A 25,261-nucleotide genomic window follows, 5' to 3' on the forward strand; every position below is an offset into this window, starting at 1 on the left:
GTTTTCGGTACCTTAAGGAGTTGCTGATTGGCGGACCTAAGGGAACGGGCAGGTGTATATGGTTGTAGTAGCTCCGAGAGGTAGGGGGGGGCCAGGCCATTAAGAGATTTAAAAGCAAATAAGAGAATTTTAAAAACAATCCTAAAATGTACAGGTAGCCAGTGGAGTGAAATTAAAATAGGGGTAATGTGCTCAAACTTTTTTGTTCCAGTTAAAAGACGTGCTGCAGCATTTTGCACAACCTGCAGGCGCCTAATGGACGCATCACTAACCCCAAAATAAAGTGCGTTACAATAATCCAGCCTAGAAGTAACAAAGGCATGGATTACTGTCTGAAAATGCTGTTTCGATAAGATAGGCTTTATTTTGGCTAATTCCCTCAAATGAAAAAAGCTAGATCTTACAACAGCTCTGACCTGGCTTTCAAGTTTAAGATTTGCCTCTATTTTAACTCCCAGATTAGTGATGACTGGTTTAACATACTGTGCCAGTGAACCAAGATCTATAATAGTGGCCTCAGAAGCGCCACCAAAAACCATCACTTCTGTTTTCTGTTCATTAAAATGTAAAAAGTTCAAAGCCATCCAAGTCCTTATTTCATCAAGGCATCTGAGCAGCGGGTCTACTGAGAAGCCATTTATCTTTTTAAGTGGGAAATAAATCTGGGAGTCATCGGCGTAGCAGTGGAAAGAAATCCCATGTTTCCTGAAAATAGACCCAAGGGGTAGGAGATATAGAGAGAAAAGAAGCGGGCCTAAAACTGAACCCTGTGGGACCCCACATTGAAGAGAAGCAGTAGAGGATACAAACTCCCCTAGTTTCACAGAGAAAGTTCGCTCTGCCAAATAGGATCTGAGCCACTGCAATGCGGTACTCCGCATACCCACCAACTGCTCTAAACGGGAAATTAAAATATTATGATCCACTGTATCAAAAGCAGCAGTTAAATCTAACAGCACAATAATAACACAGTCACCTGAGTCATTTGCCAAAAACACATCATTAAAAACTCTTAAAAGGGCAGATTCAGTACTATGTAAAGCTTTAAAACCAGATTGGAAAACTTCTAAAATACCGTGTTCTTCTAGGAAGGACATTAATTGCTTGTAAACTACCTAGATGATGTTTAGCTGCTACTAAGTGGCCCAGTGTGCCAAGAAAATATCTACCACACCATTACAACACCAGTGTGAACCGCTGTTCCGAGGAGGATGCTTTCATTTATTTACACCAAGTTCTGACACTACCATCCGAATGTTGCTAGGCGGAATTGGAAATGTTCATCTTGGAGTGGCTGCATTGCTTGGATTCAGACATTTGCATCAAATGGAGTGGCTTTTTCATTGACAAGCAGGGTATGTGCTTAAATTTTTAATTCCCTGATCAAAGTTGTCACCGTGTTCAAGTATCACTGTAATCCAGTGTTGGGGAGTAATGGAATACATGTACCGGCGTTACGTATTTAAAATACAAAATATGAGTAACTGTATTCTGTTACAGTTACTGTTTAAAAATGTGGTATTCAGAATACAGTTACTTTGTTGAAATAAAGGGATTTCATGGCGGTCTTTTCCTTTTTCATATGTTAGGCTGTCCCCTCTGTTTTTTTTTTTTTTTGGTAATTCCACACCAGAACAAAACACGCATTAAGAGACTCTGACACCTGGGTCTCAATCCCATGTCACCTCAAGTTGCGGCCCGCATAATGACGTGATGATATATTTTTAAAAATTATTGTTCAAAAAATGTTTTATTATGAAGGCAATAGGCAGAGTGTTACAGGCATAGCCCTAAAGAATGTAGCCTCATGGGCAGTGTAGCCCAGCTGTAAGTAAGCTATTAAGACTCGACTGTACACTGTGTTCGTGTTTTCCTCCGAAACAATAGGTTCCGTAGGAGCAGTCTTTCAACGCCTCTCCCTGTCTCTCGCTAGCAAAGTTGACCCAGGCAAGAAAGTAAAGCTAGTTTTCGGCTATAAGCCCGACACGAACCCGACGTATTAGCCAGAGGTCCCTTTACTACGGTTCGGACCCGCCTACCTATTTTATATACGTGCGGAATAGTTTTCTATATGAGATCGCTGCAAAAAGTGCAGCCTTACCTAATGTCCACCCTACTGTTACTCATTTTATATTAAGATTTAAATATCTAGATGGTATTGATATGACGAGTAACCTTCAGTAATAGTAATAAATCACACAGCAATAGTACATTCATGTAGTAGTAAAAAGCTTGATAATATATTAAGTAATCCAAAATATTTCAAATACGTTACTCTCACTGAGTAACGTAACAGAATACGTTACAAAATACATTTTGGGGCATGTATTCTGTAATCTGTAGTGGAATACATTTTAAAAGTAACCTTCTCAACACTGCTGAAATCGGACCAAGAGGAGGGACGGATGGATGGACGCCTATTTGTGTAAATTCAATGGTCCTTGAGCAAGAACCTTTCTACACTGTGTTCAGACAGACATTCTATATACAAGTTACTGTTTTAACTCATGTTAAATGAACGGTTTTATTGTTGTTTGTAATTCTTAAAAAAATCATACAAGGACCTTGACAACTGGCCGGAGGAAACTGAACAGTAACTTCTTGAATTAGACCATATGAGCAGCTTTATTCAGTTTTCAGTTATGTTCAAATATATTGGTAAAAAAAATTAAGCTCGTTCAAGGGCCTGAAAGGCTTCTCTGACTCTGATCTAAGCTGGTCAGTCGAAGTGAATTTAGTCTTTGCTAAGGACTCCACTCTATACTACATTAAATCCACAACCTCTTTAAAAGCCAGGTGAATGATGTTCTCGTCAGAGGCAAAATCCAAATGAAAGTTTTCCAAACAGTCAGATTCAGCTTTTCCCATCCCTGTGCCAGACAGCTGATGGCTGAGTGGTGTGTGTTTATTTTGATGGCCACTGCCTTGTGCGTTACAGGGTTCCACTTGTATACACAGCCAAAAGCTTGTGTGTGAGACACTGGAAAATGTACAGAAAGGAAAAAATCAAGAAGGCGTAGGCAGAGGTACAGGAGAAAAAGTGTCACCCTTCTTTAGTACATCCTGTCTCCCTCAGATTGGACAACCTGACATTTAAGCGAGCTCTTAGGCCCAACAGTATATATCAGAGTTCTGGTGAATGTGTGGTGTACACAGAGCACTGGCCTGTGGTTATGGCTAAACAACAACAGAAAGGGTTGTTTGTGGGTTGCTCTGTTGGTTTGCCACTGGTCTCACTCTGTGGCTTCATATGTCCAGTCTCGAGTCTATCTTGCTTCTTCCTCTTTTATCCAACATTCCACACTGTGATAACACAACAACATGTGGATGATTTGGGTGATAAATATAGAGGGAACAACGCTGAGAGCCACACCCTGCACCGTGTGGCCACATCGCTTTAACCCAGCCTCAGTCTTAAAGGGAACGCTGGCACCGAAGGCTTCCCCCCCCCCCCCCCCCCCCCCCCCCCCCACTGCTGGCTCATTTTGGCTTCTTGGTGTGTATGTGTGTGTGTGTGTGTCCCTCCTCCTTCCACTGTTTCATTGTAGCTTATGTGACTCCTATCTCTGTTTGTTTCAGCCTCATTTTGGCTCCATTCTGGTTTGCTCTCTGCGTGTGTGCGCTAGATCTGTCTCTGCATTTGCTGCTTCATTTTAGCTGCTTGTTATCTTGTGGGTATGTGTGCCTGTATGTGTGGAGACGCACACCCCTGACCCCCTCTGTGTCTCCCACTTTGCTCTGTAATAAGAGCAGCTGTGGTTGTCGTGAGGCCAGCTCTGATTCAATTGCAGTGCAGGACTTAAGGCTATTATCCTCTGTATGCTGGAGGAGGAGAGCAGCACAGCTGCTACAGCAACGACAGGTTTGATGCCGCCTTCCAGAGATGACTGAGAGCGGGATATTTCAGACATCAGTCAGGGACAAACAGCCCTCTAACACAGAATATCCCTGCTAAACCAAATGCAGTCAAGGTATTTGGTCAATTTAGTCAATTTTGATACATTTTGTCCTAAATTTCTCAGTGAAATATGTTTAGATATTATGAATTTATTATCAGCAATAAACACGAAATGATATACGTAAATACTGGACAAATGTAGAGACTTAAGTCCTGTTCAATAACCAGTGTCCATCAGTAAAGTCATATTTTAACCAAAATTAAATCTGAAGGAAAAAAACAACAAATAAGCAGACAGTAAACATTACAGTGACATTGAATTTTACTGAAAAAAGCTTAAAACTAAAGAGGCATGTTCAGTTCATAAACAGTATAAAGGACACATACATTAGGCTAATTAGCATTTCGCTAGGCTAATTAGCTTTTAGCTAACTAGCTTTTAGCTTACTAGCTTAATGTTTTAGGACTATTTGTTTTGTTTATTTTGTCCATTACAATTAAATTCAGCTTTTTTACAAAAATGCTATAACAAATGTATCAACCAAAACAAATGGAAGTACATTTATTTCATTGTTGTAAGCGATTAGTTTTTTGGGTTGCCGGTTCGAGCCCCGGCTTGGCAGTCTCGGTCGTTGTGTCCTTGGTCAAGACACTTCACCCGTTGCCTACTGGTGGTGGTCAGTAGGCTCTGTCAGTGTGCCCCAGGGTGGCTGTGGCTACAATGTAGCTTGCCATCACCAGTGTGTGAATGTGTGTGTGAATGGGTGGATGACTGAATGTGTAAAGCGCTTTGGGATCCTTAGGGACTAGTAAAGCGCTATACAAATACAGGCCATTTACCATTATTTTTATTCCCCAGTTTAAAAAATATGCATGCTACACACTACCAAAAAAAGATAAAAAAGAAAACTACAAACTAACTCTTGCCTAAAACCTCAATTTCTTTTCCTTTTAATTGTGGTTATACTCTACAATGTGTAGTCCTGAGTAAGATGTCTCAGGTACGAACGCCAAATCCCCAAAAATTGGAGTGGAAAATAGTGAATTAAAGACACACTGCTGCTTTAATGATTCCTTTTTTTTTTATTATCATTAAAGTTCAACAGTAAACACTAATTTACCTGCAGTGTTTGTTTGCTTGTTTGCATATTCTTCATTCCATAATTAGTGCTGACTCACTGATACAAAGTATTTGCATTATTTTAAAATCCCAAAATTTCACTATACAGGGAGTGCAGAATTATTAAGTAAGTTGTATTTTTGAGGAATAATTTTATTATTGAACAACAACCATGTTCTCAATGAACCCAAAAAACTCATTAATATCAAAGCTGAATGTTTTTGGAAGTAGTTTTTAGTTTGTTTTTAGTTTGAGCTATTTTAGGGGGATATCTGTGTGTGCAGGTGACTATTACTGTGCATAATTATTAGGCAACGTAACAAAAAACAAATATATACCCATTTGAATTATTTATTTTTACCAGTGAAACCAATATAACATCTCCACATTCACAAATATACATTTCTGACATTCAAAAACAAAACAAAAACAAATCAGCGACCAATATAGCCACCTTTCTTTGCAAGGACACTCAAAAGCCTGCCATCCATGGTTTCTGTCAGTGTTTTGATCTGTTCACCATCAACATTGCGCGCAGCAGCAACCACAGCCTCCCAGACACTGTTCAGAGAGGTGTACTGTTTTCCCTCCTTGTAAATCTCACATTTGATGATGGACCACAGGTTCTCAATGGGGTTCAGATCAGGTGAACAAGGAGGCCATGTCATTAGTTTTTCTTCTTTTATACCCTTTCTTGCCAGCCACGTTGTGGAGTACTTGGACGCGTGTGATGGAGCATTGTCCTGCATGAAAATCATGTTTTTCTTGAAGGATGCAGACTTCTTCCTGTACCACTGTTTGAAGAAGGTGTCTTCCAGAAACTGGCAGTAGGACTGGGAGTTGAGCTTGACTCCATCCTCAACCCGAAAAGGCCCCACAAGCTCATCTTTGATGATACCAGCCCAAACCAGTACTCCACCTCCACCTTGCTGAGTCGGACTGGAGCTCTCTGCCCTTTACCAATCCAGCCACGGGCCCATCCATCTGGCCCATCAAGACTCACTCTCATTTCATCAGTCCATAAAACCTTAGAAAAACCAGTCTTGAGATATTTCTTGGCCCAGTCTTGACGTCTCAGCTTGTGTGTCTTGTTCAGTGGTGGTCGTCTTTCAGCCTTTCTTACCTTGGCCATGTCTCTGAGTATTGCACACCTTGTGCTTTTGGGCACTCCAGTGATGTTGCAGCTCTGAAATATGGCCAAACTGGTGGCAAGTGGCATCTTGGCAGCTGCACGCTTGACTTTTCTCAGTTCATGGGCAGTTATTTTGCGCCTTGGTTTTTCCACACGCTTCTTGCGACCCTGTTGACTATTTTGAATGAAACGCTTGATTGTTCGATGATCACGCTTCAGAAGCTTTGCAATTTTGAGACTGCTGCATCCCTCTGCAAGATATCTCACTATTTTTGACTTTTCTGAGCCTGTTAAGTCCTTCTTTTGACCCGTTTTGCCAAAGGAAAGGACGTTGCCTAATAATTATGCACACCTGATATAGGGTGTTGATGTCATTAGACCACACCCCTTCTCATTACAGGGATGCACATCACCTAATATGCTTAATTGGTAGTAGGCTTTTGAGCCTATACAGCTTGGAGTAAGACAACATGCATGAAGAGGATGATGTGGACAAAATACTCATTTGCCTAATAATTCTGCACTCCCTGTAAGTGCTTCCCTATAGGTGATTCAGGGATGGATACTATCCGAATCTTCCTATAATGTGAATTTTTACTAATGTAATTGATTCAGTCTAACCTGGCAATTATGTTTTAGCTTCTTCCCTTAAGCGAAACCTTCATGACAAAAACATGGATGTTGAAGATGTGAACTACAGCAGCTTGCTGAGTTAATGAAGTATCCTTTCTGCTAACCTGAAAAAAGAACACCTGTAACAACTACTAAAATGATTGAAATAGCCTCAGATTCCATAAAAGCCTATACAAGTTTACAAAATAGACAAAAAATTTACTGATGAAAGCCAGAAGTACTAAAATGAACAAAAAACAGCTTTGAATTTTCCTTCCCAAGGGCCACACTCCTACTCACTTTCCTGAGTCAATTACAGGCTGTCGCAGCTCAAGGAGACAGGACGTTGTCTTTTAGAAGGGGATCTGTATTTTTTATTTCCCCTGGTCTTTCTGAGTAGTGCCACTGGTATGCCTGGAAGGTGCAATTACAGCCTAGTGCATGAACTGGGAATTTCTTACACCCGATTTTGAACCGGAGGCTGTATCATTCTTAGAAAGCCAACGCTGGCAAAGATAAAAATGGATTGCCAGATCATAGGCTATAGAGGAATTTAAAAACAGGAACTGGGGTGAGAGAGGAAGGGAAGGAAGTGAGCAGATCAAATATTGGTACAGCAAGGAGGAGAGATGAGTGAGAGAGAAAGCAGGAGATGGGTGAGGGGAAATGAGTAATTAAGGGTGGAAGGCAGAGACGAGCTGCAGAGCTCTGCTGCTTAATTAGTGGCAGAAGGAGGAGACACCTGCCAGATGAGCACTCCTCCTCTTCCTCCCTTTTACAAACAGACAGATCTTGACGTAAAAAAAAGTAATCACAGTGGAAAATAAGAGCACTTAAAATCAGCCATCTAATAGCCAGTCAGACCCATTTTTTGGAGGAGATCCTCCTCATGTACCACAGGCGGATGTACCACTATGAATAATGTAAAAGGAAGGGGTGGAGGACACTGGGCGTGAGCGCAGGCATGGCAAAAAAACAGGGGTAGTTCCTCCCCCTCCTTCCCTTCACCACCCCTCTTCTCTTTCCATTCTCCTCCCCTCCCCGTGTTCACCCAACCCCCTAGCTGCCGGCTGCACTGCAGAAGGTCAGTGGGAGAAGGAGAGGAGAGAGGCAGAGGGAAACGCAGGGGTGGGGTGCGTGGATGTACAGGAACATGCCGACAGGAGAGCGTGCGGACGAGCGATGACAGCCATGCTGAGCCCAAAGATCAGACAGACCAGGAGAGGTAGGTTCACTCTCTCTGCCTTCACATGGACGGAGATACATCACGTCACATCTCACAGGGACTGTGGTGAGAGTTTTAGATGATGGATTAGTAGATGCACTAACTCCTTATGACACTGCATCGCACTTTTACTATAAAAAACAATTGCTCCTATACTTATGGTTTTCTAATACCCATGGAGAAGCACTTTTTCTCCCCTCCATCTGTTTGGCTCACATTTCTGAATGAAACAGGCGATCTGCCCATACAGGGAACCTCTCGCGTATATTAGCATTTTACTACAGCTGGTCGATGCCGTCGGTGTGAATTCTATTAGGAGGCGTGAGCAGCATCTCTAGTTTCATCACTGCAGCGCTAGGCACTATCAGGCTGCCGTCAGCTGCCGCTGAAGCTGCAGCCGTGTGGCATGTGTGTGTCTTTGTGGATGGATACATTAATATGTGTGTGAGAGTGTGCGTCTGTCTCCCATTTCTTTTTTGGCACCAATAGAAAACTACAATTATCTAACTGGATCTGATAAGATGACATGAATAGTTCCCAGGAATGGCAGAGCGATGTTTAAATCCTCTGGAGTGGCACAGAACTGGTTGCAAAGTCAGTTAAATCTGTAGTCTGACCTAAACAAGGGGTTTTATAGACAAAATCCCTCGTTTCCTATAGCATAAAGGTCAAAAATGCATTTTTATGAATCAAGGAAGGTAGTCTAGGGAAGAATATTTCGTATAAGCTGACACTACTTCACATCCTCGCTGCACATCTGAGACAGTGAAAATGAAAGAGATTATAGCGACTGTGTGAGCCCCGCGTGGGAAACATTCTCTGCATACCGTCTGTAAATTAGTGCTTCACTGCTGACAGCATCACATTTGTTGCATGGAGTATCGCACAGACGCATATCACAAGTTGAGCTAAGGTCACAGTAGGTGGAGAAGGGACGGGGCACCAACCAGCGTGGTGGCGACGCTGTGGATGATTAGGCTGCTTGTACAGGTAAGCCGAAGAAGACACTCATAATATAAATTAACGATGTGTCACGCATGTATTGATCATTCCTGGCTCCTGAATTCATGACAGCAGAAGGTCAAGCTATGTAAACCATACAGCGTAAAAAAAAAAATCCAAAAAAAACAGTAATATTCCGGCAGCTGGGGTGGCAAAATAACACCATAAAATAACAGAAAATAACTTTCTCATAAAAATACGGTTATTTTCAGTAATGACAATACAGTTTGTTGCCCTAATTTTCCATGGGATTTGCCTTTGTCAAGTGCTTTTAAACATTAAATTAGGAACATTTTAACGTGATTAAACAATGAAATTACCTATAAACTATGGGCTCAAAATGTGGTCATAAATATTTTGTACTCGTAAAAAAGATTTGTATGTGTAAAAAAGATTTGTGTGTGCGTAAAAAAGATTTGTATGTGTAAAAAAGATTTGTGTGTGCGTAAAAAAGATTTGTGTGTGGACTTAGAAAAAAAAAACCCCTGCAAGTTACAAGTACGGATTTTTGACCCTATTTTTCTTCCCTTCATCTGATTGGTCAATGTCATGTCAATCACAAATGTAACAATCCAATCAGAGAACAGATGGGTTTGGCTGTCGAGGGGCGCTTTTTTTGAACTGCAGGTCTTTGAAGGGAATAAATGCCCTTTTACATGCCAACCCAGCGTTTTCCTTCATCACCACGAAGGAAAACAGTCTGTGGTCGTCCGAGTTTGGTGATTTATATGTCACAGGTCTACGTGTTTAATACAGGGACTTCCACAGCCTTTTCAACAGCGCTGCGGACTGCGGGGTGGGGGCGGGCAGTGTTTTGGAAATGACAGTCTTCATTACAAAGCTTTCTTCGTTATGAATTAGCATACATGTTTTTATTGAACATTTGAAGAACTAGCAAAAAAAACAAACTCTTGTAGAGGACATAAAGTCAGAGATAGAAAAGGCAAGGAGCAGGTGCATCTAGTACAGGTAGAGCTGCTGCAAAAACCCATAGAGCCCAGCAGCCAGCGTAACAAATTCTAGATCCTTTGCTTTTAGTTAGCAGTTATAGCATTAGCAGCGTATCCTGCATCCGATGTGAAAGGACTTTTATGCTGCGCACTGTGACTCACAGCAATGGTCCTGGGTCAGCCCTGACTTTGTGTTAAACTAATCCTAAAGTAATAATGTTATTTCTAACCACTGATATACCACAACTTTTTCCTTTCAACAGCTACTGAAAGTTAGGGGACCTAGCTGCTATCGGATATTTATATAGCGATCCTCCAGCTTCAAACGGTATCACCCTTCAAGGACCTGCAGTTCAAAAAAGCGCCCCTCTGACAGCCTAACCCATCTGTTCTCTGATTGGATTGTTACATTTGTGATTGACATGACATTGACCAATCAGATGAAGGGTAGAAAAATAGGGTCAAAAATCCGTACTTGTAACTTGCAGGGTTTTTTTTTTCTAAGTCCACACACAAATCTTTTTTACACATACAAATCTTTTTTACGCACACACAAATTCTTTTTACACATACAAATCTTTTTTACGCACACACAAATCTTTTTTACACATACAAATCTTTTTTACAAGTACAAAATATTTATGACCACATTTTGAGCCCATAATAAACAAGGTCAATGAATGCGGCAATATGAATACTAATACTTAAATGTACAGAAATATACAGTTAACAGTTGGTTTAAATAATAATGGATTGCATTTATATAGCGCTTTTCGAGACCCTCAAAGCGCTGTACAATTCCACTATTCATTCACACACTGGTGGAGGCAGCTAGAATCGTAGCCAGAGCTGCCCTGGGACAGACTGACAGAGGCGAGGCTGCCATAGCGCACCATCAGCCCCTCTGGCCATCACCAGTAGGTGAAGTGCCCAAGGACACAACGACTGAGAGAGTCCGAGCCGGGGCTCAAACCGGCAACCTTCTGATTACAAGGCAAACTGCCAACTCTTGAGCCACGATCGCCCTAAATAACAGTGAGAATATTATTAATATCTAAATATGCATATGTACAGACAGATACATTTAAAAATTTTAACTCATTTTTAACCTTAATTTTTTATATTTTATTCCTTCCTAGTTAAATTTACACTTTTTAATTTTTCATATTTATTTCCTATCTTATTCATAGCCTTTTCCTTTTTTTTCTTTAGGTCACGAGCAGTTGTCTAATCATTTCACTGCATATCGTACTGTGTATGACTGTGTACGTGACAAATAAAATTTGAATTTGACAAAAAATTTTTTTTTTGAAAAACAAGAAAATTATGTTTTATTACATTTACAGTGATTTTACGTTAATTTACATTTGAAATGTAAAATCACAGTCTATTTATGTGAATTTAATGATATTCTAGAAAAACAGTACAAAACTGTAAAATACACAGTAAAATACTTTTATATTGCAATTTTTTTCTACAGTGTAGCCTGTATGTAAACGATGGCTGTGAAGTCACCCGTTGCTTTGTGATTTCTGTTTTTCTGAACATTTCAGTTGGCACTGTTTTGGTTTTTGGACGGCAGGTTAGAGATGGGGATTACCGTACACTCGTTTCATTACAGCACTGTTTTAACTTCTTACTTATTTTAACTGAATAAGATGAATTGCAAACAAACTGTCCTTATCGTGTCAACTTTAAGTCTTAATATAACATAAACTAATTGCATTATATTAAAAAAAATAACCTTTTCTCTTGCACAATGGACACAAAGAAAGGAAAAGTCAAAGTCAACTTTATTGTCAGTTCTAAAATATGTGGAATGTGGCATACACAATTGAAATGTAATTTCCGTCTGATCAAAAGTCTACAGCTAGACTGAATCAAAAATAAAACAGTTATAAGAATATGAGTTATACATGTGAAAAGAAATATTTAGTATAAAAGTATAAATATTAATTTCGCAGGATAAAGTTGTGATCGGAAGTCCTCCAATGACCTTTCTCCACAATGGAACGATTTTACAATTTACATCTTTAATGACCCCCAAAAAACAAGAGTTGGTGGCACAAGCTTGAATCCAGCTGGAATCTCTCCAGTCCACTCTATAAAGACCAAAGATGTTTTGGTGTGTCAGTCTACAGAACATGTCTAGTTCTGTTGCTGGACATATTTACATGGGAGTCTATTGGGACTGACTCCACTTTTGGAACCAACCTCAACTACCCATTTGAGGAAATTGCCATTTCCACATTGGCTATATTTTTTAACCTCAGAGGTTGCTACTTGACGTGAACAACCATATGCTGTGTACAAGAAGTCTTGACAATGTCCCTGGTACAGTGTCCATTTTGGTTTTAGAGCTAATGGAGGCAGTTGCCCTTGTAACAAATTGGAGGGTAAATGACAGCATGTCACCCAGATCCTATAGGGCCTTGTGTTTTTGCAGATATTGAAGACGTAACACAATGTTCAGTCTGGCTGTTGCACACTGCTCTTCAGATGCTTCTGCTTCTTATTTAGCAAACAGACAAACCGTATCAGATTTATCTTTCTATCAAGGAAGCAAATAAAGGTCAATTTCTACCATGTCTAAACTACAGACTTGATATTATTTACCTTTTAGCTTCTATCTAACTGTTGGCTTTTAGCAATAACTGTGTCAGCCACTAACACATTGAAACTGTAACAGGGTTGTGGTTACAATGGTTGGCTACAGAAATAGTTGCAGATTTAATTGCCCACATATCAGCTGCGTCTTTTTGATCTGTGTTACCATGGTTTTGTGATCAAAGTGCTCCAATGTAGCAACACCCTGACATAACGCCTGTCAAAGAAACATGAACGAACACCCTCACAACTACATGCTGTGAGCAAGACTGTGGAGGAAAAATTCACACATATAACATACATGTAGAGACGATAACGCGCACCCACCAGTGCAGATCACGTCCACCCCACTGCAGTTTTAACATAACAGGCTGTATATTATTTGCAGCCCCCACCCAAGAAATGCTACCACACACACATAACAGCTAACGCATTAATCAGCAGTGATAGGCTAACGTATTGATGCACCTGTAACTCCCTGTGCTGTTTTTTTTCGCAAGCCATAAATCACTGGACAAAAACCAGATTAATGAAATTGGATTCTTCCAACATGCCAATGTTTGTGCTTGCGTGCATGTGATTTAGCCATCAGTGTAGTGCTACTGAGCTACTCTGGAGCACTCGCCCGGCCATGCTAATGGATCCACTCCTCTCTGATGTGCATAACAGCCTTATATCAATTTCCCACTGGTGATAAATATACAGCTCCAAACTGTATAAAGTGACGTCACAGGCAGTGTGCGCGTTCAGGCATGTGTGCGAGGCATCATGTGTCTTCATGTGTCAGACCACTTGTGCTTTGTTTTACGTTTGTTGACAACCATTTGTTCACATTGTGGCATTAGTTCCATATGTGCCACTGCTGAGTCCAGGACAGGGCACTCCATCGCTGCTATTTTGAGGGTTGCATGAATTTCAGTCTCTGTGAGTTTGTCTATTTCTGTGGCTGAACAATCAGCATCACCGTTCTCCTGTTTATACACGAGCAAACTGAATGAAGCTACATCCTCACATGGTTTTGCTTTGTGGAGTCCTCTGTCCTGTAAAGCCTTCTTTAAGGCTCAGTTCACACAAATTAGCAAACATATGCACTTATCTGCCATGTTTATACTGCGGCTTTATCTTCCACATAATACATGGATACACTGTGCTTTTTCAGCATTCAATATTGATGGCACCGTGTCAGAGCACTGGCTATGAATTCAGACAGATCAGGCCTTAACTTAACAAAAAAGTTATCAATAGTTCTTTTCATCTTTTCTTATTACCCACAGCTACAGTACATCCACTTCTCTCAGGCCTAGGCTGCTCACTAGGGCTGAGTATCATCACTGATTTCTATAATCCATTCAATTCCGGTTCTCAAAGTCCTGATTTGATTCAATTTAGCCTCAGACAGTCAGAAATATTATAATTCTGATCATTTATCAATACTGATACACATGAGACTTCATCAGAATTGTGAAAATCACAGCAGATGCCTTTGTGTGAAAGTAACTGAGAATAAAACACAGGAAAACATGAAGGAGATTTTCCTGGTCTGGCTTTTGATAGCAGATAACCTTAAAAATATTCTGCAATTTTGCATAATTTTAAGAAATTTAAATTTCTTCAGTATTGAACAGCAGAAATTAGGCTTTCTTGTCCGATGTCATTTAAGTGAAAAAAGAAAAAGCGCTGTAAACAACGCTAGACTGGTGGGTAATAAGCGAATGAATAATGCAGAAAACAGATTTGAGACGGGAAACTGTTCCTGAAGTACAGAGAGAGAGAGAGCTGTGCAGGAAGTGTGATTTTTATCGTGGTGGAAGCAAAACAGCAAAAGTCAGAGGGAATTCATGACGACATTGATCAAATGTGAAGCGCAGTTTGCTGCTTCTTTTGCTGCAGGCTCGGTGAATTTTGGTTGGAGAGAGGCAAAACCTGCAGCTCAGAATCAGCGCAAAAAGACGTAAACACAGCGCGGACCCGAAGAATCGCTAAGCTCCGACAGCGTGTAGTGTTCAGGCCGTCGGGTGAGAAAGCCGAGAAAGACGAAGCTGATTCTGATGTGTTGGGTCCGCTCAGTGTTTAGGTCTTTGTGTGGAATCCGTTAATGAATTGATATCGCTTTATTCAAGCTACTCACCTCTCTCTTCCACCTGTTTCAACTGGACAGTCATCATATAGAAATCTTTTAGCACGTAGGGCATAATGTTTCTGATGTGACAACGGCAGTTTTTTTTTGTTAACAGTGTCTCACCTACATAAATAATAATAGGTAGTAACGTGTATTTCAGGACAACAATGCAAAGTACTTCCTTACATGATTCCTTAGCATGTAAGGATAGACTAAAATTCACAGAAGAGTTGCAGCTAGGGTTGCAAACTGACACTCTGGTGTGCCAGAAACACAGTGCACAGCTAGCTGGGCATAGTGTAAATATGCACTGTATGTTCATAATCAATACCTCATCTAAAACAATAAATGACAGAAATCACATGGGAAAAAAAGAAAAATGATCAAACAAAATACTGTAAATACAGGTTTCAATTACTCAGTTTATTAAGCAGACCAAATGGCACCGTATTTTTATGACTCACATATTACTCCTCACATCAGTTGTGACTGGACACAAGCACTCATCTGATATAATTACGGTCAAATCATATTTGGTATTTGTAAGAGTGCCAACTGTTGGTCAGAAAGTGACGTTGCAGGTAACAATCAATAAACGGGACATTTTAGTTAATATAAGGGATGCACCAGTTTTGCTCATTATACTGCATGTCCCGGCTAAAACAGGACAATTGGCAACCCTAACTGCAGCCTTGGGGATGCCTGCGGTGCTAAATAAAATAAGTACTGTTTCCTTTTTTGAATGTTGGTATCGTAAGTATCAGTCCTCATGACATTACTGGGCCAAAGCACTTTGAAAGAAGAATGAGTTTCAGTAGTAGCATTACTAATATCTAATAGTAATCATAGTAACCTCGTTTTATTTGACATGAACCAAAGGAAAGGTTCCACATCAGTTTGTAGCTGATGGCTGCTAGTGGACTATCCTGGCTTAAAAAAAAACTTCTAATGTATTTACATCCCTGTACTTGTTTGACTTGAAGTCGCTAATGTTAGTTGCTAGTGCTAGAGGCTTGTTGACCTAGGAGCTACTCACTGGGCTAGTTGGTAAACTAATGTAGCTGCTGAGCTAAAAGCTAACACAACTGTAATCTAAGAACATGCTAGAAGTAGTCAGTCACATTAGCTTTCTGTGCTTTAATTTTTAAGCTAGCTGACTTAGCTATCATTTAGTCAGCTTGTTTCTGGGGCTTTGAATGGTAAGTTTGGTCAAAAGGCACATTTGTACAACTAATTGGTCTTGAAAAGCACAAAGCATATAGCTAATAAGCTACAACAGCTTTCTACATTTTAGACTCTTGATTGTAACTCAGGGGTGTAGTGTACTGGACAGATAAATATAATTATTGGTAAATAGCACAAAAAATGTGTTTTTTAAAGTGATCTACAGTATATGGCCTTTTTTTTTTTTAACAATTTCCTTTTAACCAGCTTCAATTTTCATGATATCGTAACTGGATATGTGGCCAATCCATCAGGTATTCCTTGATATACATACAATTATTCCGTGACAGTGAAATAACATGATGCATTCTCTCAGTTACATAAGTTATCATCAGAGAAGTCATGATGGACAATAATGGGTATATTGTACTGCACAAAGTCATCCATGATGATGAGCCCTTGCAATTTGACTCAGCGCTTCCATAACCACACTGAATTGCAGTGATTGTGTATAAAGTGCACTTTTACAGCAAAATGGCCTTTTTTCCTTCATTGTAGTTGATAGTTGTAGAAGTGACCACAGACCAGCTCCACCCAAACCAAGGAACGTCTGAATCACTCTGAATAGAAGGTCCAAATTGGCACAGTGGGTAGTTGTGCTTGATACGCACACACACACACATGCACACACACACAAATCAAAAATCAGTTGTGAGTCAGGCGTGAATCATCGCCCTGCGTATGTTCCATTGAGTCCAAGATCCAGGCAGCTTATGTGTTGAACAGTGGTCCTCTTTTATGGGAGCAGTGGCAGGTTGAGGAGCGATGGAAAGGCAAGAGGGACGGGATGTGGTGCGAAAAAGGAGAGGTGTTAAAAAGGACAGGGAAGGTGAGTTACACAACTGCAATACAACTGCAATTTGTTAGTTGTAGCGATGATCCCAGTCAGGGTAAGACTGATTTGTTTACACCGCTGATGCTGCCCACATGAGACACTTCACCATGTCGAAATATCCAGCTGATCTGTGCAGGGGTTGTGCTATCACATTTGTGTAGTCAAGGCAACACTGGACAACCAAAACATCAAAGAATAGTGACAGCTAAGGAAAGCATAGCTTAGGATTCAAAAGAAAACTAGAGATCTACAAAGTAAAATGATATAAGAGAGATTCAAGTTATGCTTCTTCTGCTAAATATTAACTGGTTAGAGAAAAAGCCAGCTGCAGAAGAGTCTTGTTCAAAACAATAACAGATAACCCTATGCTTTGCAGTGCTTCAAATTGACTTCTCATGAAAAATGAAAATTATTTTACATGTAAAAGATTATATGCAGCCAATTAAAGTTTAGCTGTAATTCAAAAATTAGTTACCGTGCCAGTTTGATAACAAAACTGTCCTTTAAATGCATGTGCGCTGGGTGCTCTTTGATTCAAAAGACGAGAAGAATTAGAGCGAGTCAAAGTACGAGAAATGGAGGGTGTCGGGCAGAGGAGTGAAAATAAAGAGCCAGGGGAGACGGGAACTGTTAGCAGTGAAAAAGAAAGAAAGCCAATCTAGAGGAGAGAGGTAAATCATAAAGAGAGGTGAGTCTGCTGATATTAAAGCTTTTTAAAATATGTTATAATTACTTTAAAATGATTCAAAATGAACTCAACAGCAGAATGTGGAGAAATAAAGAGTCTGACCAAATTTCAAAGTTGTCTTGCATAACGTTGCAGAAATATTGACCCATAACAAGCAGCTAGTCCCAACCAGACCCTTGTAATCTGTCTTCGTAGCTTAAGAGGTGATAATGAGTCCATGGGTAGCACTGCCCACACTGCATATGATGAGCTTGTGTTATTAATGGCAGCCAAAGGAGACGGCTCTTTGCAAAAAAGGTATTTATTTTTATGTTTAACTAGCAACGCTGCCTCTATCCTCCTCAGTAAGTTGTGGGTCGGTACTGACAGACTGAATGCATCTGATTCCTTCTTTTGCAAGAGCAACTGTCTAAACAGAGATGTGGAAAAAGAGTGTTCCATGTATGAAAACATGAAATAAAGGAAAACGTCACTTCATATTAAAATGGAAAATGGGAAAATGTTACTTAGTCAGTGGCTCTGGCTCTACTGAGCCCTCAGATTCACTCCCCATCCCTAAACTGGTTATCTTTCCTCATGAGTCATGTGTCAATGTGACCATATAAATAAATCCCAATTAGAGGCACTCTCCATGACTTCAAGAGTCTTTTGAAAGAAAACCATCTAGAGCAATACGTGAATTCGTGCCAATCTTTAGTGTTTTGGAAAAAACTGAAGTCATAGGTGATTACAGTCACCTGACCAGAAGGCTTACCTTACTTTACTCTACAATAGTGGAGTATACCACTACAAAAGCATTCTAGTAATAAGCTGCTCTCCCTTGTGGGTTGCTGTTAATAGACTGTATATTATTATCTTACATATTACACCTTTAAACATGCCCTGAGCAGCAGCCCAAACACTAGCACCACGATGCAGTACTCTGTATCTGCCGCCAGTGTTTTCCAAATATCTGCACAAACATTCAGAATAAAGGAGCAAGCTAACAATGAAAAGCTGGATTAAACAAAAAGGGTAATATGACACCACTCTTTGTTGAAACCAGGGAACATGAATAATGCTTGGTCACTGGCAAAAAGGCTAAATTGCACAATCATAATGAAAGCCACACACTGAAGCAAATTTCAAACCATATTCAGCAAATTTCAAACTGAATCCAACCAAGTTAAAGTCACAGCTGCACTAGCAAATTATTCTTGCAGTTTAGGCAGCATTTGTGTGCTCTCTAAAACCTTCTTATTAAAGAATGTAGACAGGACAGCATTAGACACAGAGTGGAAAAAAGATACCACTTTAAGGTAATATATTACTGAATATATATTACTGATATATATTAAAGAGGTTTCCACAGCAAGCCTGGACCCAGTTTGCATAAAAAAAATAGTGGGCCACACCACGTCTGTCAGAATCAACAGGCTTTTCAGGGTGTCAAAACAGGCTGTAATGTGCAATAAAAATGATATGAGCCATGTTCGTTAAGCTCAATGTATAGGCTGAAGGTAAAGATGTGGGACAATAAAAAAGAATAAAAATTGATTTTCTTCCCCTTCCATGCCTCAGTGCCATCGATTCCATGTATACGTGTGTGTGTGTGTCTGAGGTATGTGGGGGGGCAAAGAACACACACCAGCAGGGAGGATGTCAGCAGAATTGATTGCTCTAAATAATACATGATCATCAAATAGCCTTTCACTAGTTTGCCCCAGGTTTATTTATCTGTGCCAAACCTTTTTGTAAGTGTGTAAAAATAATGTATCCTTTAGCGTCTGATGAAAACACACCTCAGTGTAGAGTCACGCTCCTTTATGTCTACAGAAGTTTTATTTAAATGTCAGTGCAATAACTACAAAAATGACATTATTTAACCGCTGATGTCATACCAGGAAAATCTGAGTACCTCGGTAGCTATAAAGCTGCCACACACTCGCTTTTAAAACCCATCTTTGACTTGAGCTCAGGTTACACACATTTATTGAGGAGCATTCAGTCAGCCAGTCAGTCCCATGTGGTCCTATTATCTGAGCTCAAAAGCCTCAGCTATTCTGCTGGGTTGTACCTCTGCACAATAAGTCTATTCCAAGGACCTCTGAAATTGAAGGGGGGGTATCCCTGTCACCCGAGGCTATGCATGGTGTGGGTGTGTGTGGGTGTGTGTGTGTTTTTCCCCTTAGTTTTTGTGTCTGCTGCCTCTCTGCAGTCCCATTTCCTTTTATGTGGAGCAGCCTGGGTTAAAAGGCTGTCATGACTAAAGCCCCTGGTAGAGCACTATGTGCATTCAGGATAAAAAAAGAGGGACAACATACACCTACTAGAACACAAACAATAAGACAAATGGTAAATAAATCAAAACAAACAATATCCTTTGCTTTCAGCTGCTTGTGTATAAGCCTAAAAAATATGCTGTGTGTTGTGTATGTGTCATCAGCCAGGTCAAAGAGCATGGTGATGAGCGAGGTGTCGCGAGGATCGTGCCGCCCAGCCTCCCCGAGCCTCCACGAGGGGGCTCTGAAGGCGGGGTGGCTGAAGAAGCAGCGCAGCATCATGAAGAACTGGCAGCTGCGCTGGTTCGTGCTGCGCTCGGACCAGCTCTACTTCTACAAAGACGAGGAAGAAACCAAACCGCAGGTAATATTTCAGCCACGTTCACACACAACGGAAAACAGTCAGAGGGTGGCGAAATTAAAAGCTGGAGCACTGCTCTTTGGCCGGCGTGATTATATTTACATAATGAGGTGCAGCTTCCTTTTGGAGGACGGGACAGCTGAGTCATGCAGCTCAAACATATGGAGTTTAATGTGCAGCTGAATACATGAGAAACCTTCATGTAAATGATTTGATCTGAAGCTTTTGTTCAGTCTGAGTGTCTGAGTGAGGGAAGGGGAAAAAACTAATTTAGGTCTTTCAAATCAAAGCATGAGCAGCTCACGCGGCAGAGCAAATTGCCCATTAATTAAAGAAACTCTTGTTGATCCCTAAGTACTCTCGAGCAAGCCCTGTTTTCCTCTGACGTCATCTCTGTAAACGACTTTGTTCCCAAACATTTTTTCTGTATCATTGGAACTGATTGCAGTTTTGCCAAACAGCACGTTGAGCCATTACCTCAAGAAAAAATTATCCTAATTCCCATCTGTGAGAAATCTGCTTGTTTTAAGTCACTCTACAGTTGAGCACTGGACTTAAACCCACCTTAAACATTCATTCATTCCATTTATTGGCTACTTGGGGGCAATAGAGAGGTTTATGAAGTAAACAGGCTACTTAGTTTTAATGTTACTCTTTCTGGGTCACAAAATAAACTTTTAAGATATTTTCAGGCAAGAATGTAGCTGTGTAAATTTCAAATAACTGCTCGATTTATGAAGACATCACATATATAAGTGCTCCAACGTTTTTGGAGATGTCTGTTACCCACATATATGTGGGTAACATTATATGTGGCTCAGTATTTCATTTTCAGATTTTTAACATTTCTTTAGGGGTGGGAAAAATGCAACATATAACAACATATATCAATATCACTTCTTCTTGAGCACCTTATGCAGCTGCACTAGGCAGATACTGCCACTACAAATGATTACATTTGAATAAAGCAATAAATATAAAGCAATAAACTAACAGTAATAAATCAAAGACACACTGAAGATACGCAGAAAAAACATTTATCCCTATTTATCCCTAAAAACTTGAACAATGACTAATAAAAGTGCAGAGTGCAATAAGGCACATTCTTAAAGCTTATATTTATCCAATATTATTATTTATATTTGCTAAACACCTCATTTTTTTACATTTACATGTAAGTAAGTAACAAATTCCAATTCTGCCTCCTCATGGTTCTCATAGTTAAAAACATCAAGGCTTGGAGCTAATTATGTACAATGAGTGACCGCTACCAACAGTAACACTGCGTGTGCTTTATTGCTGTCAGATGAAAACACTCAGCTGTAATGATAACTCACCACACTCAGCAGACGCTTCAGTGCATTAGTACAAACAGCAGGGCAGCGTGTGACGCCTGTCTTCCTACTGCATTAGTACATCATTGTAAAATTGTCTACAGAGTAAACCTCCAATCAATCCCATTGCTTCTTTGTTGAACTGTGGCAAACAGCTGACTCACATTTTCCCACTCTGCATTCCTACAAAACACAAACACACACACACTTATATCGAATACTTTTAGGTGGAGATTCAGTGAAGCTAATAGGTTTAGTTGTAGATGCAACAAGGAGTGATGTAATCCAACAATAAAAGACAGAAGGTTCATGATTGACTGATGCCCACACACACACACACACACACACACACACACACACACACACACACACACACACACACACAATGACGTGTTCCCCACTTCTCTGTCTCCAATTTTGAGGAGAAAAAATGACAGTCTTTAATCAGAGCTTGCCAATACTCATCCAGCTCATATTGATTCGCAACTTCCAAGGGATTCAAGTCACATGTGCTGAGTGTGGCTGACTGCACACGCGCACACACACAACACACACACACACCATCACAAACCCACTCATGCATGCACACCCTCTGAGTTGTGTGAGAAACTGTGATTCTGGCCTTTTTTTTTAACCCTCTCATCTCTTAATCAATAGGAAACCCGAGGCCGGGAGTGTGGTCGGGGGTGGAGGTGTGGGTGGGGAGGGTGTTGCGAACAGAACATGACTGCCCCACTACCAAGATGAAAGGATGTGATAATTGGTAGCAGGGAAGGCAGCGCTGGATGAGGATCTATGGGGGTTTTCCTTTTCATCGTGTGTGTTGGTCTGGGGGGGTGGAATACACTGCTGAACAAACAGAGTCCAGTTATCTGGCGGTACACAAAGGGCACCACCATCACACAACCATGACTCTGGTTGTAATACACAAAACCTTTGACAAAATAAACAAAAAAAGCTTAAAAACAGCTTAAACTTAAAGTTTATATTTGGTTTTGTTTTGATTTGATTCATGCCCAACCCCATCACTTACTGCTTTCATATGATTTTAGATTTTTTCAGCCTGACATTATGGTGCTCCGAAACCTTGGCAGCATCAGCATTGTACATGGCTTTCTGTTCCAGTAATTCTTTACTGCTCCTTCGTTTCTTGCTTTATGTCCACTTCTGGCACCGATTACTTTTAAGAGGCGTGCGTCTATAGACCTGGGCATGGCACGCGCCAAACAGGACGAGTCTGGGGTGCTTCAGGTCCAGATCTAGACACACGGTACCGATCAACAGCACTGCGTAATGTCCATGAGTAACAATGCGCTAGCTGTTCATGTTGCACTGTTGCCAACGTGAGATAAAAGTGTGAACAAACCTCGAGAGGCCAGGCTAGAATAATAACTGACTGGCATTCGTGTACAAACGAGGTTAAAGTAGGCGTGGCCGCATCTGTTTGCAGCTGCTTTGAAGCTCTTACATGTGCGCACAGTTCCCGTATCATTGGTTAAAATGCAGGGAAGGACAAACAGTGCTATCTAGCCTACTTTTCTGCGTGATTTGTGTTCTCGGGTTACGTGTTGCCTTTTCTTAGTCATTCATCCCCAGCCAGCTACTTGTGTTATTCTGAGCACATAGCACCCTTGGGACACCCATCCTGCCCTGCCCCTGTGCTCTATCCATCCACAGCTTCCACCCCTTTCCATTTGTTGCCATGGCGACTAATGCTGGCGACAGCCCGGCCCTCAGGCTGAGGCTGTTTGGCAGACTCTTCTGCCTGTTTGATGGAGGATGCCAGTGTGGAGATTAACGGGGCCGACCTACAGACGCTGGCATCTCTTCACAGCTCACTTGGCCCTAAGTTCTCGGGGCTAAATGGGTATTGATCTGGATAATGTATTCTGATAATCTGTGTGGGTCCCTGTTCAATCACAGGAGTAGCTGCTTAAATTTTTAGAGGGGCTAAGAGGTGAGTAATAAGGAGGGAGGAAACAGGAGGTGGGGGGTTGAGAGTAGGCAACTAAGTCAGACTCAAGCCCGTCATGCACACATTTTATTACGATGTAATGGCAAAAACAGGCAATCTTGCAGAATCCGAGTAACTCTGTGCGCTATTTTGTGGTTCATTTGGGGCTGCTTTTGGAATCAGTCACACCCAGTCCTCAGGTTTGCAGAGTCGGTTATTGACAAAGGACTGAAGATCTTTTCTTAGACATGGTCAATCACTCCAGATCAATCAGCCAGGGACGCCTCTTTGAGCAGGTCAGGGCATGGCACACTTGCCCAAGCACAATTTGCAGCAATCCCAAAAGAATCGGGCACTGTTGGTCCAGCATGCTTGGCCACACTTTGGATTGCCTAATGGGAGTACCCTCAGTCTTAATATCATTCCAAATGGCGTGCCAAATTTCAACTTAAAAAGATCATCAATGATGACTTAGACCTAACAGAGTTAAACCATAACCCTTGAAAACATGACACAGGTTTGGGTTTAGACCTCAGAGGGTTACGCAGGTACTAGCTGTACCTGTCTGTCAAATGATCTTAAAATTAGCCTGGAGTTTCCACCATATCCTGCCAGAATAACTGAGAGTTTAGTTAGGAATAGAGACCACAAGCAAACTATTTGGAAGCTGTGATAACACGTTGGCAGAGGTGACTGAAAACAGAGAACACCAATAATCAATGCAGAGCTCGAGAGAGGGTGTCACCACTGCAGGGAGTCAAGTGGGGCACAAAAACAGATTTTATCACAGGCTTGGACTCATTTGCATCCTAAACATTGGCCATAGATAAGGTTACCTGTTAAAATAAGATTTTCATAAACTACCAACTGACCGAGTGTTTCGTCACAGAAGCCAGGAAATTTACATCCATCACAGGTCATGTTGTAGGTCACGGTCACTCCAAACCACAAGTGTTTATCTCAGTGTGCCCAGCTCCTCATATTTGTCTTTCTTTCTTTCTTTAGCCAGTTTTCTGGAAAGTTACAGTAAAATATAAGTAAAAAGTCGAGAAACTAGTGAAAGTGGAGAAAAGACAAAGGAAATCGATGCTTCTGTGGTGGGAAACTATTTGTAAGCTTCTTCCTGTACGTTTCAGGGCTGTATACCACTGCAGGGATGCCTGGTCAATGAACTCACAGCTAATCCAGACGAACCAGGAAGGCACCTGTTTGAGATCGTACCAGGTGAGATCCCTTATTCTCTGCACCCTTATCACAAAAACCTGCAGGTTTCCCATTGTGCGTTTATCTCTGTGCTGACCGTCTGAGCCAAAAATGTAATATCCTGTTTTATGGTGAGCGATGCAAATATCTGAAGTCACGTGACCACAGATTAGATACAGGAAGCAGCAAGGAATTCCCATCAGTTGCTAGTTTGCATGACATTAATTTCACTGAGCTTCCTTTTGTATTAAAAAAGAACCTGTAAAATAATTTTACTCTCTCCTAGCTGTTATAGTTAGCATTAAATTTGCTATTCACCATCTCATATCGCCTCACATACCTACTCGTATGCATTGTGCCTGGACTCTATTTATTCTTTAGTTCCTACTCTGTTTGCTAACACTAGAGAGCGCTGTTGTCCACAGTGTCTGCCTCCTTGTCTTGCGTCTCTTGACCTCAGTGCTGGCAGTTCCAGTGTTGTATTTCTAGCTTGTGGCGTGTGAGCATGAAAGTCAATTACTGTGTGAGCGTAACATAAAATAAGACAGAGAACAGCCTCGCCCTCCATCATGCTGTTGCTCTGAGACCGTAGATTTCAGGACTGTTAGTGAGCCGTCATGCTTCAAACACAGAAGCACTGCCTGTGGCCAACTGGTCTAGCTAGATTGACCTCACATGGCTTTCCAAGGTTTCACTCAATCAATACAACACATTTTATTGTCATGAAGGTGAAGTT

At 40.9% G+C, this 25,261-nt stretch overlaps 1 protein-coding gene across 3 annotated transcripts in view; it reads left to right on the forward strand.

Annotated features, from left to right (window-relative positions):
* Nucleotides 1-7,840: 7,840 nt before the first annotated feature.
* arhgap22b (Rho GTPase activating protein 22b) overlaps nucleotides 7,841-25,261 on the forward strand; it is a 52,882-nt gene continuing 35,461 nt past the window's right edge. The window contains exons 1-4 of one of the 3 annotated variants that reach the window (XM_026177134.1): nucleotides 16,227-16,475; nucleotides 16,638-16,718; nucleotides 19,838-20,037; nucleotides 24,459-24,546. In XM_026177134.1, the coding sequence (XP_026032919.1) occupies nucleotides 16,655-16,718; nucleotides 19,838-20,037; nucleotides 24,459-24,546 (352 nt within the window). In that variant the 5' untranslated portion in view covers nucleotides 16,227-16,475; nucleotides 16,638-16,654. Of the gene's footprint in view, nucleotides 7,988-16,226; nucleotides 16,719-19,837; nucleotides 20,038-24,458; nucleotides 24,547-25,261 lie in introns of those variants that run through there. The other 2 variants (XM_026177136.1, XM_026177133.1) reach the window with 2 other exon arrangements.

The sequence above is a fragment of the Astatotilapia calliptera genome, chromosome 8 (assembly GCF_900246225.1).
Source record: "Astatotilapia calliptera chromosome 8, fAstCal1.2, whole genome shotgun sequence".
Lineage (NCBI taxonomy): Eukaryota > Metazoa > Chordata > Actinopteri > Cichliformes > Cichlidae > Astatotilapia > Astatotilapia calliptera.